Source organism: Eptatretus burgeri, chromosome 17, assembly GCF_056783735.1.
Source record: "Eptatretus burgeri isolate ZD-2024b chromosome 17, Ebu_testis_v1, whole genome shotgun sequence".
Classification (NCBI taxonomy): domain Eukaryota; kingdom Metazoa; phylum Chordata; class Myxini; order Myxiniformes; family Myxinidae; genus Eptatretus; species Eptatretus burgeri.
In genome coordinates this window covers 48,693,222-48,706,808 of record NC_140977.1, presented here as the reverse complement: position 1 = coordinate 48,706,808, position 13,587 = coordinate 48,693,222, and the positions used below count along the sequence as shown (strand labels likewise).

Sequence of the window (13,587 nt, the reverse complement as noted above, 5' to 3'; positions counted from 1 at the left end):
ATTCAGTGCATTGACGTTGGCGAGCATTTAAATTTTATCTGATGTCTTGTTCTGCTTCCTATGAGCAATCACCATCTCAATAAAGCGAGTCGCTGTGCATCTGAGTTTCGGGATCCTTCCCCTTAAAACTGAATGCACAGCGCTGCGTGGCAGATTGATTAAACATAGCCAAACTGCACTAAAGTGAGTGCCCGGCGTCTTAAGAATTATTTTGCAAAATAAAAAAACTCACGATGAAAAACTGAGAGTGAAAGTTTAAACAACTTGATAATATGTATTGTTGCGGATTCGCGCCCGCCGGCGTGCTGACGGCCACGTAACTCGAATCGCGGCACGTCGCCCACCGGACGGAAAATCCAGTCGTGACCCTCTCGGACTAACGCCGGGAACCAGTCACGGGTGGACCTTTCGGTCTCACCACGATCGTGCCAATCGGCCCCCGCGTGGGATAGGGTTGCTCGCCAAATTCGACCTACCTAAGTACCCACGCGGAGGGTAGACCGGGCGATCGCACCTCGCCGCAGGTCGACTTCGGACACGGGCCACTTTAAGCGACCCGTTCCGTACTATCGGGATAACCGAGCGGTGTTATCGTCGGCCTCGACGGTTCGATTAATTATCGGGCATTTCAGCCCACGACCAACCCTTTACGTGAAGCAAGATGGGGATTCAATAAAAGAAAAGACGAAGCGAAGCGGGAAAACAGTTCAACATAAAGCACATTTATTCGCGATGAACGGAAAGCACACATATACAATTCCACCAAAAGCACATGTAAAAGGAAAAGAAACACAATGCAATTTTACACAAAAAGCAAATGTAAAAGAGAAGACACAATGCAGAGCTATCCGACTACCGAGCACACGGCAACACTTATACAATTTTAGTTCACAGACGGCGCCGACAACACATACCCAAAACCAAAGAAAAAGAACACCCTCAAGGATGAGGCGGGCCTGGGGCCGAGACCGGGTCGGGCCTACCCGTCTGATGATGAGACGCGAAGTGGCGATGGTGCCTCAACTCTGCGGGCCTCGCGGACAGTGTCTGGTAGGGGGTGGGAAAAGGGGCCCCCTTTGTCGCACTATCTCAGCGCGGGGGGAAACAGGAGGGGGTTGCTGATGCTCGGGGGAAGGAGGATTTTATTCTGTCTCGGGTCCCGCGACGAGCGTCTCCACCTCGACCAGGTCGCGCCGTCGGCCTCCCACCTTTAGCTCCCGGCACCGACGCGAGCACCCCCTCGTCCGACTTCGCCGCCGCCACCTCTCCACAGCTCCGCCGACAACTCGTTCCAACACACAGCTCGTTCCAACGCGCAACTTCCTTCCAGCTCCACCGACGACTCTCTTGAACTCCGAACTCTTCGTTCCAACGCACCACTCCTCTTTTTCTGACGAACGCAGCCGCTTTATAAGCCCCGTCGCTTTGCCTTTGACCCCCTGCCTTCGACCTTTCACCTCTCTAACTGGCTCCTCATTGGACCGAGGAAAAGTGGGCGTGAACGCTTTTTGATCCATGAATTTGCATATAGCATCCTCACTCCAACGCCCTGGAGGCGGGGCCAAATCGCCCACGCTCTCCGATAGGACGGAACAAAAGTGGGCGTGAGTCGTTTTTGATCCGTTTTCTGCAGGAAGTCTGTGATGTTTTTGTACACGCTGTTCGGTGCGCGCCCTGCACGAGTCCAGTACCGGTACCAACCAGCGGCGCAAGAATGGTGGCGATGCGACGGTTGCGAGGTGTGACGGTAAAGGTCGTGGCTGTTGTGGTGAAGCGGCGTTGTGGTTGGTGGTTGATGTTGTGAAGCGGCGTTGTGGTTGGTGGTTGGTGGTTGTTGTGTGATGACTGTTGAGACGTGGTTGGTGGTGGTAGAAATGGTGGCTGGTCCAAAATAAAGATAGTAAAAGAAAAACGGCTATCCTGAAGAGTCGCAGCCCGAGTGAATGACATGTATTCCCACTAGACAACGGGTTTGGGCCTAACTACACATATACTTACGGAGATATCTCACCTAAGGGACCTGAATGGTGGTGTGCGAATTCCGTCAACCACAACAGTATTATGGTGATGTTGAAATCGGAAGTAGAATATTTTGATTAAAACGAAAAGAAAAATTAATTCCAATGTCAAACGTCAGAGTGAACCACCATGCAGCTAAATAACATTCCCCTTTTATAGTACCGTTTTGGAAGAAGATTACCATTCGCTTTGCTGATTGCTTTAAACAAAAGACTTCCCCGATGAAGCCAAATGCCGATTAATGAAACATAATAACCACACCGCTCACGTAATCACATACCCATGTAAAACATTGGAGTGCACGACCATGGTATCACCAAAGTGATGAGCGTCAGCTGCTTTTCCATTTTTATATCTGCTAAATAATATTCTCCTTTTAAAGATAGCACTGTTTTGGAAGAAGATTACCCATCACTTTGCTGATGGATTGAAACAAAAGATGGCATGTTGTACCCCACAAACATGATTTCAACCTCTGGTTCAAGTGAGTGAAATGAAACATTTTCAAAATTTCATCTTATTCTCACTCATATTTCAACATCACCGCAATGCATATTGTTAAGTTGCTTAAACTTTCTTCAGATAAGAAAAAGATGATTTGTCATACCAGCCAACACCTGGTGGGTCGTGTGACACACATTTACATGGAGTGAATTGGGGTCTTCCCCCAACCAGCAATGCAAATGAACACTAAAATAAACCCACTTGCCATTAGGACCTCGACTGCTATACATACATTGCTGAAATGCATTCACCTGGGGCGGCCAGTCAAAGTAGACAAAACAGAGATGAGAGAAAACCTGTCCCATGTGGCAATGCTCATCACGAGGTGGGCCCTGTTCGACCTCGCAGTGTTTTGTGAGTCTCCCCAGATGCTTGCAGCATCACCACCAAACCACGAAGGATTAGGCGAGAATCACGGCGTGGCAGGCAGGAACCAACAGGCGATGGAGATGGCAATGACATTTGCAAAGGTAGTGAGAGTGCCAAGACCACAGCACACTCACTCAAGAGACACAATCTCCACTTCTCAAAGTGCTTCCCTACCAGTGCTCTTTCCTTGGCTTTATGATTGCTGGTGCGAGCAGACCCCAGCGGCATGTACAGATTGTGTGACTCAGACAACAGGCGAGGTTTGTTAATCTGCGTAGATTGGCAGGTGTCACCAGGGACTTTCCGATCATGCATCTTACAGAGGCCTTGGGCATGATGGATTCTCCCAACACTGTCATGTCACCTTTCACACAGGCCTGGCAGAGTTTTTTGTGGGGGGAGGTCGGAGGAGGTGGGGATGGCTTGTGCAAGTGAAATTTACACAAATACAGATACACAGGCAATATTTCAGAATGCAGGGGGTGGGGTGGGGTGGAGGAAAATGGGTACAGACATGAACATTTGGGCAGAGAAGATGAGTTTTCTAAACATTTTATTCGACACAATTCTTTTTTTGTATACTTTGTCGAGGGTCCCATAAGAGTTTTCTTCATAGAATACTAAGATATATCTAGCTAAATCCTACGTGTTGGTGCTTCGTTTTTCTCCAGGGTTTCACAACTGTCACAGAATATACAATTAATAGCCCAATCACGTCTCTCATCCATACTTGGAGGAACAACCAATCAGCTCTCACTTAATCACTCATACCAATTGCAGTGAGATTTCACATAATTGAGTTACCAATCGGCCCTTGTAGTTGGAGAAGACTGCATAAAGCCACCAAGAACACAAACCCAAATGTAAGCCTGTTGGTATGTCACACTCCACTGATGTTCCTCCACAGCTGCAGGCATTAACATGGAGCATTTGCATGAGAAGGTGAGAACGCTTAATCCCCTTCCCCCACCCTCCTGCCCCAAATCAGCCATCGTACTAGTTTCCCACTGATTGGTATGTTGTCAGCGACTGCCTAAATAGAAACGCTCACCTCTGTGGCTGCTCACCATGTGGCCTCTCTCAGTCATGATGGTTTGAGTAGAAGATTGATTTGACCCTTAAAGTTCGTAGTTTTGTATTCAATATACTGTTTAGTGCTTCATAAAGAATTACTTTTCGTAATTGATGCAGATGAACGTATTTCAGTTTGTGCAGATTAATTATATATCTGCTCAGATTTTGGAGCTGAGAGTGTTCCCTTCTTCGTTCGTAATGTCTTCGGACTCCTCTGACAGTCTTGTCCTTGTGCTTCCCATATGATACTAATGCCCAAGCGCATTCCTACGTATTATTTGTATATTTTTAAACAATGAAATAAAAGACTGAGTACTGCATTGCAGTCATCATGAAGGACCCAAATAGGCAAAGATTGAGTCGTCAGGAGGAACCAAAATGGGTAAAGATTCAGTCGTCAGAAGGAACCTGGATAGGATTGGGATTTCGGCTGCTATTCAAACCTCGACCCTAATTGAGACTGGTGGGAGAGCTGCACACCAAAGGGAGGAAGGTCAACAGACTGACAGGAGACATGGCAGACAGGCCATATGTTGTGTGCCTTGGATGTTTCACAACCCCAAGAGATGTACTCTGTTTATTGTATTTGGGCAGTGTATGAGTGTATATCCACCTTATCATAGTGCATTATGTCTATGCAACATCAATACTTTAATTCTATATTGTTCTAACGCAACAATTATCAGATTTAAATGCTGAACACGACATGTATTCAATGATCAAGTTCCTCCTCTGGGCTAACATGGGATCTTGTCCAGGTGAAACCGGTCCAGCGGAAGCAGGATGTCTTCCTGATAATGCTCTTCGGACTTCAAATGGCATCCAAGTGAAGGAAGAGCTGAATGAAGATTCTCTCTCTGCAGATGGTGAGTTCAATTCGGCTTGTGTTTTGCACATTTCTGAACTCTGAAGGACAGGAAAGCCATTCCTGTTTTGGATCAAGCACGGTTTATTTTCATAAATAGTTTTTTTAACCATCATGTTGCAAAAGTTGATGCGAGCAATTTTGATTATTGTGAGACTGATTTGCTTTGCAGTGTATTATTGTTGGTTCTGGAAGCAATTACCACACATCTTTCTGAAAGGCAGCCATGTGTATCTGGAGTGTGGTGTTTTTTTGTGGAATGGCTGTGTTGATATTACACGACCAGTCTATTGGGTTCATGGCCCACACCATGAGAGAGATCCGTGCACCTGTTATACACATATTATATATGATTTGAAATGGCAGCTTGGATTAAAAAGTGGTGTGATTAAGAGAATCGGGAAAATGAAAGCTCAACCGTTGCTGTTTATGGAGACACTTCTCAGCAGGCTCGGAATGTTGTCGTGATATCTGTGACCCCTTTGACGACCGTGTAGACGGTTTAATATCTGATGCTTTTTCAGACTCTACGTTGTCAGTGCATCAGATATCTGGTACAGTAATCGGGGATATCAAGTCTGAAGTTCCAGATAACTTTGTTTCTGGAAGATTGTTGTCAGTCTGTTTGCTGTCATGATTGCTCTCTTGCATACTGACACTGCCCATGTTGATGCATATGCGGTCTCCGATGCACGATCTTCAAAGGACTTCCCACCAAGAAACATTTCCCCATCCCCATCAAGAAACATTTTACAATGATTTCACCTTTTTTTCGGGGATTGTGCAAATGCTGGCATTCCTCCTTACCGATCTATCCATCACATCGGTTTTGTTAAAACCCAATCATTCCATTTCTCTCTGAACATTTTCAATCCATGTCTTTTGAGGACCTCCTCTCTGCTTTCTTCCTTTTGCCTTTAGAGTTGGAGCTTCATCTTCTGACCTTCATTGCAAATTATTATGCAAACCAGGTCTTCTCTTTCTTAGTTCTTTTCCACTCATATTGATTTTTAATCTCTCCCTTATTGCTGAGTTCTGAATTCTTTATATCAGATGCAATCCATTCACCCATCATATCATTCTCGTCTTTTCTTCCCAATATTTTTGAGTGGAGGTGAGCAGTGATCTTGAATTTTTTGTCAGGACCATAAGACTCAGCTTCAGTGCAGGATATTCCAATGATGTGTCAGGCTTTGGTTTCCATGGCATCAAGCTGAACAAGATGTGAGGCAGGGGAGCCCGCCCAGAGGGGATAGCATCAAGCTGTGGATTCATCAATAGATTTATTGGGCTTGCAGATGGATCGGAGTTCAGATGTGCCAAGGACTTTGCATGATGGAGGATACCCAGTCACGATGACTGGCTACGGAAGCCAAATTAGAAATGTGGTTTGCTCAAAAAAATCTTTACTTATGGTGAGATCCAAGAATTTGAATGAATGAACTTCTTCAAGAGGAATGTTAAGAAAATGAATGGGAGGGTTTGCCAGACACTCCTTTCAGAGAGAATGTGAGGAGAGAATACGAGATACTTTTCTACCCCAGCCCCTCCCTGGTATGTAATTGTCATATTCAAAAATATAAATTGATAACCAAGTGAAGTTTTATTTTCCTCATTCCTCTCTTTTTAAGATCCACACCATTGTGTTGATGCCGTTTTTATTTCCGTTTGATACACTGACTGATTTTTTTTTTTTGTGAATGATCTTCAGAGAAATCAACAACGATGTTCAGGATGTTTTCCTGGACCAAGAATGTTCATACCATCACTGAGAAGTCTTTGCAGCAAGACCAGAAGACTCACTGTGTGATTTCCAAGGAATACGAACAGAAATGTAGTCTTGACCAAGTATATCTGAATACTGACACTTGTGAAAAGACAGACGAGGGCAATGAATGCAATAAACGATTTTGTTATTCCTCACCCCCTCAGGTACACACGAATACCCATGCCATGACAAGTTTGAACAAATGTAGAATGTGCATTAATGCATTTGGGCAAAACTTATCCCAACAGGTGCACTTGAGTATCCAAAAAGGAGAGGTGGAGGTGGATACTTTGAGCACTGGGAGGACTTTGTTTCATCTTGTAAACCCCACAAGTGGAGGTTACAACGAACTTGAGGAGTCGAATACGTGCAGTGTGTGCAATAATTTTTTTACCCACAGTTCAGGCTGTCACGTGCACAGGAGGATCCACCTTGAGGAGGAGCCATTGAAGTGCAGTGTGTGCAATAAATCATTCAGTCAGAACACAGGTCGCCAGATACACATGATGAAACACACTGAAAAGAAGCCTTATAAGTGCAATATGTGCAATCGAACGTTCAGTGACAACTCAACCCGCCTGGTACACTTGAGGACACACACTGGAGAGAAACCATATAAATGTAGTTTGTGCACTCGGTCATTCAGTCAAACCTCGGGTCGCCAGATACACATGCGGACACACACTGGTGAGAAGCCATATGAGTGCAATGTGTGCAATAGAACATTCAGTGACCACTCAAACCAACGGGTACACATTCGGACTCATACTGGGGAGAAGCCGTTTAAGTGCACTATTTGCAATAAATCATTTACTCAGAATTCAAAGTGCCAGGCACACATGAGAACTCACACAGTCGGAAACAACAAGCCTCACAACACAGGCCTCACAAGGCGTGGTCCTACACCCTCTTGGGGAAAGCAAAATGGATGGCTTAACAAAAATATGCCAAAGAATGACAATCAATCACAGGAAATGACAAAAGGGACACATAACCCTTGAAGGCTGAGGCCTATGTCTGTGTGGCCACACTGAGCAGCCAGAATGTGTGCTGAAAAGGATAATGACTACACCTTCTCCAGTGAGGAAGGGGATCCCTGCCTCATGATAGGACAGAGCTCTACACCAAAGCTAAAAAGGTGTTACCTGTTCTACAACCAACCTTGCATGGGGGATGTGTCGCCTGTTCTACTAAGTTCCAGATGAATCAGAGAAGAATAAATGAACAGAGCTGGAACTTAAAGGAGAAGGAAATCATCCTTCACTGCAAAGCATATTCTGCATATGAAACATGGGGGACTAATGGTAAAGGAGAAAGATTTATGAAGCAGTTGACAATTTGGTTCCTGAATAACGATCCTTTACCAAAAAAGAAGGTGGAGATTTTGAGTTCTGAGAGAACTTCGTCCCACCTTCTGAAACCCGCAAATAGAGATAACAACCAATGGGAGACTAATCCAATAAACTATGGCATTTTTCCCTTTCGTCTTATTCATATCAACATCAAAAAACGTACATGGCAGAAAAAACTACAAGTGCTCCAGGTACCGTAAGGCCTTTATTTCTTCATCACATTTATCTCAACATCAAAAAATGCATACGGTTCAGTAACAATCCTCAAAAATTCTTCGAAAACTTTACAATTTGCACCTTAAAACCTGATCCAAGCCTGGTGCGTAACCAAAGCCTGGCTTAGCGGTTAGGGTGGTTGGCTTGGGGCTTAGAGTCATGAGTTTGAGCCACTGTAAGCCATTGAATTAACACCATGTGGGGTTGACTCAGCCTGTCATCCTTCCGAGGTCGGTAAAATGAGTACCAGCTTGCTGGGATGATGGAGCCATTTGAGTATCCTGTGTCGGAGTGAAGACCCATCCAGGATTGTGCCCAATAGCCCAGGAGATTGCTCCGGCAGCACCGACGCTCTGTACAGAGTATGGTCCCAATGGATGGATAGATGTACTGGTAATGGGGGCATTGCATCAGCGGCATATCCGCGCCCTCAGCCGATGATGTAACCCGCAGTCTTGTGCTGCATACGAAGGAGGAAACATGATCCTATACTGAAGTGAAGGCAGATATCTTGAGTCCTGCGAGGACTCCGTTCCACCCTCTGAAATCTGCAAATGGAGGAACAACTAACGAGAGAAACCATGTTGGTGTCATGTGTGCAGTACATCATTTTGTCATAATTCATCTTGCACAGCACATCAAATACAATGATTTAGTGCATTGGTTAAATTAACTCTAATTTGTAGGAGTTTTCATCAAAACAAATCTCCACAATGTTTATATTGTTATTATTATTATTATTATTATTATTATGCTTTTTTACGAATTAATTGACAAATTTGCTGTTTAGAAAACAAAACGCTGTGAACTTGACCGATGCAAGCAAAATAAAAATAAAAATAACTTTTAACAATGTTGATTTTCTTTATTTGTCACTGTGTTTATTGAACACGAGCAGGGATACCTGGCATTGCCCAGCAGGTACCCAGTGTTACCTGGTGATCTTCTAACCCTGTTGGGATTTTGAAGAAATCAGTTTCGTTTTTTTTCTATTTTATGTGGGTGCCGAAAACATGTGGTCGAGGGTCATTTCATATTAACTTTCACAAAGCTATAAAGGCAAAGGCACTATTGATGGTTTTTTTTTTAATCCAAAAAAACAAACTTTTTTTCTTCTTCAAATTTTTCCAATTTTTTTTTAGGTCTAGAATACTCCTAAACACTCACTGATGGACCTCTGACAATTTGCCGAAGATTTGTTCAGCCATCTCTGAGAAAAATGGTGACACACATTTGGCTCTCATAAATACAGGGTATTCCAAAACGACCTGGACAACTTTGGTTAATATATTTAGTACCACAAATGATACAACGATACCCTTTATTAGCCCCTGTTTGACTTAGTCCAAAACGGGGGCTTTTGGATTTGGTCTCGGTTTTCGTGTGCGTGTGTGCGCCTGCAATCTTATCTCTGGCATGTATGGACCGATTTTATTTGTTGTTAGCACAAAGACAATACATGATGGTGTACATAGGCACATCATTTTGTTTCGTGATGCGATCAAACATGGCCAACTGGCGGCTATTTTAGTTGTAAAAAAAACCCGATGTTGAACATGTCCTCAACCATTTCTCGGACATGCATTTACCGATCTTGTTCAAACGTAGCACACAAATAACGAATGATGGCTTACTTATGCACGTCTTTTTTTTTCGAGATCAGATTCAAGACAGCCGACTGGTGGCCATTTTGTTACTTAAATGTGTCCCCAACCAATTCTCAGACATGCATGGTCTGATTTTGTTCAAACTTGGCACAAGCATGACATGATGGCATACACTTGCACCTAACTTTATTTTGCGATCTGATCAAAGATGGCCGACTGGTAGACCGGCGGCCATTTTTCTTGTAAATATATATGGGCTCATCATTTTACTCCGAACAGCAAAATTACTAAAACAATGGGAACCATGACATTTTACGTCTTTTTTTTTCTTGTTTTATGTGATACAGAATCTTAACAAGTTTTCTTTATTTTCAGGTCTGGTGGTTTAATGTAGAAGAAAAAGGTGACTTCACAGGAGAAAGCTCAGTGCGTCGAATGGTTCATCGAGACGAGATCTGACATGCAAGACCGCAACAAGTTCAACGTAATTTCTGTACGAGGAATGGAAGGAATCTGCCATTGCGGATGAGTATCAGAGAGTGGTACAAGAGGTTTAAGGAGACTGGAGGTTGTCAGAAACAAAAGTACTGGTTGACCAAGCACAAGTGCAGCAGATGTTGAACGAGTGCTTGAGTTATTTCAACAAAGTCCCAGAAAATGAATTTGACGTGCATACAGAGAACTGGGACTACCAACCACCACTGCACACAGGATTTTGCATAAATGACTGAAGCTTTGTGCCTGTGGGGTGCAGATTCTGCAGGAATTCAAACCAAATGACGGACCAAAATGCAAGGCGTTTGCCTTGGAAATGCTCAGTCGCAGAGAGGATGACAAAGATTACCTGAAAAAGGTCATGTTCACAGAAGAAGCTTGCTTTCATGTATCGAGAAAGGTCAACTGGCACAACGTGAGGATCTGGGGCTCTGAAAATCCCCACGTCATCATTGAATACAAACGCAGCAGTCCAAAGGTCAATCAATGTGTGGTGTGGCCTTCTCTATGACCTCTTGGTGGGTCCATTTTTCTTTGTGGAGGATAACTTGACCTCAACAATTTACATGAATGCATTATAAGGATTTGCCTTCCCACAGATGAAGATCTGCTGCAATCCAACATCATTTTTCAACAGGACGGCGCTCCCCGTCATTGGGCCTCAGTTGTTTGAGCCGTTTTGAATGAAAAATTTGGTTTAGCAGAGATGGACAAACTGCCTGGCCGTCAAGTTCACCAGATATAACCCCCCTTGATTTTTTTTGTCTGTGGGGGTTTTTCAAAGATGTCAACAACACCAAGGTGGCAAACCTGCAGGATCTTTTTTCTTGGATCACAGCGACATACGCACTGGTAGACGCAAACATCTATCGTATAAACCAAAGGGTATCATTGTATCAATTGTGATTCTAAATATATTAATAACCAATGTTGTCAGGGTCTTTTTGGAACACTCTGTCGTATAGATTACTCAAGACTTTTTTTTTTCTTTATGCTTATTCAGAATTTGTGGTGAGTGAATAATTTCATCCACAGAGCCACTCGCTATACTTGTGGACCAGCAGCTTTTAGAGTTATAGTTCATGTTTTGGAATAATACATTAAAAATTTGCACCAAAAAGTCTGAATTTTCAAAACTTGTGGAGATTGCTGTCAAAGATGAGTGATGAGATAGAATGGCATTTATTTGGATGGCAAGGTATAGAATCGTGACAATCCCCAATAAAAGTCGACCACAACAATGGAAAACTTTTTTTTCGATTTCAGGTAGTGGCAAACAAGGTTGGAGATGGGGGACATTAAAATCAGCTCTGACCGATCATCTGTTAATGTACTTTTGTGTTCGCGATATTTCAAAAACTGTTCAAGATTTAGCTGTCATATTACACAGATCTATTCCTCATACTGTGGTATAGCCTGCGGGCCTGCGGGGCAGGGCATGGTGGTGGGGGAGTGGTCGGAATGGTCATCATGTCTGCAGGGGATATAAGGAGTGTGCGCCGCTTGAGGCGTCGTAGTGATGCCGTGAGTCGCCAGGCCTGTGCGTGTGCTGAGTGCGTAATAAAGGAGAGCCGCGGGCAAAGTACGCTCGCACTCGCTTGTACAACACAGCCCGGCTCGACTGTTTCCCCCGCTCGTGTCTGCCTGCTAAGCATCTGCTACCACGACACATTAGTTGGCTGACGAGGATCTTCGGATCGGCGTGTGCAGGGTGGGTGCTGGGTTCGGAGTGGCAGCGAGTAACTCAGCACACCCCGCGCGGTTCAAGGTTCCGGAGGAGTACGCATCGCGAAGAGCGCGTCGCAGGTTCGCTCGCCGCACGCACAGGCTCCGGAGCCAGGAGGCTCGCCAGCGCGGTCAGCTCAGGCATGACAGGAAGTCGGGGCACGGCGCGCGGACGCGTGCCCGCCTTTGTCGGAGTCGACTTCGGCCACGTCGAGTTGGCAGCGGCCACGCTCAGTGTTCGTTTTATTGAGGCGCGACAAATCGGGGGAATGATTTCTGCAAAGCCACGACTAAAGAACGAGGACACGCAGTTCGGCTCGAACGCGACGTTTTGACGTCGCGAAAGCTCTGAAGAATGTCCGAAGTCTCGATGGTCGGTGCGCAGCAGATGGTCCGGAGGTCAGCGCAGGGTGCCAGGCGCGCACGGCCGCGCGCACAGTCTGCGGCGCGGGTCGTGGGCGAGCGTTGCGATGCAATCACTCGGACGGCGATCTGAACACTCGAGGACGTCTACGGTGTGTGTGCCGGGAGTCATCGCCCATCATTACAGTCATTGATGGCGGTGTGCGAAGCGATCCTTCCGGCCCGGGTCGAGACCTACAGCCGGTGTTCGACCTGCTTCCAACTGATCCGGAGATGACAAGATCAGTGGCAGGGGAAGTTGAGGTGACCGGGGCACTGATGCTGCCCATGTTGAACCTGGTTTCAGTTGGTCCTACGGTGACAGGACCGATGCCAGTGAATGTCGAAGTGATCGGGGCACTGATCGGGTGTCGAATGGAGTCCACTCGTGCTGCCCTCGCCTCGCGCACGTACACCAGCGGAGCGGTTGCGGCGCCCGACGTCTCGGTGCTCTACCGGGGGCGGAGCGCCCTACTCACGGTGGTTGCGGTGGTGCGAGGGGAGGGGCCCGTCTTTTTGGGTCGAGACGGGTTGACGCGCCTCGAGCTGGATATCCAGCTCGTACCTCCAGGTGCGCCGGTGCTTCCTTCGTTGCTTCCTTCGAGACCCGAGGGCGAGGTTCTGGCGGCGGGAGCCGCGTCGATGCAACGGGGGTGGTCGTTCGTTGCTGCCTGCAACGATGTTGCGCGGGTCGGGAGCGGCGCGAGCCGTATCGGCTCTCGCGATGAGTTCCCGCGCTTCGGCAGCGTTCATGAGGCAATGCGCGCCTGTGTTGTTCGGGCAGCTTCGGCGGCGAGTTGCAGCGAGCCCGCCGCATGCACGGGAGTCACGGTTCGCAACATCAAGTCAACAACCAAGAATCGGACTCGTGATGTGGGTTGTGGGTTGCTGTTCGTTGCATATTTGTTTTGCATTGCTCGAGTGATGCGGTTTAACGTGGTTGAAATAAATGCCGACAGTTCATGTGTGAGAATGGGTTTGGCTGAGATCAATCGATGGGTTTTGCAGTATGGTCAATGTGATGTGGTGGCTTTGGGAGCGGTGGTGGCGAATAAAAAGGTTTGGTTGGCCTTCCATTGCCCCGGGCCGCGGGTGGTTACTGTATCATGGGCAGAGATTTTATCGAATGAACGCGCTGTACGGGAAAATGAATTTGCGAAGGTTCAAATGTTATTCCTATTGATTTATAAC

At 46.0% G+C, this 13,587-nt stretch overlaps 1 protein-coding gene across 4 annotated transcripts in view; it reads left to right on the top strand.

The window, feature by feature from the left end:
- The window catches only part of LOC147010030 (uncharacterized), a 42,659-nt gene that overhangs the window by 27,113 nt on the left and 1,959 nt on the right, over positions 1–13,587 (top strand). Inside the window, exons 3-4 of one of the 4 annotated variants that reach the window (XM_085861089.1) lie at positions 4,725–4,832; positions 10,150–12,815. In XM_085861089.1, coding sequence (XP_085717215.1) covers positions 4,725–4,832; positions 10,150–10,163 — 122 coding nt within the window. In that variant the 3' untranslated portion in view covers positions 10,164–12,815. The other 3 variants (XM_085861087.1, XM_085861086.1, XM_085861088.1) reach the window with 3 other exon arrangements.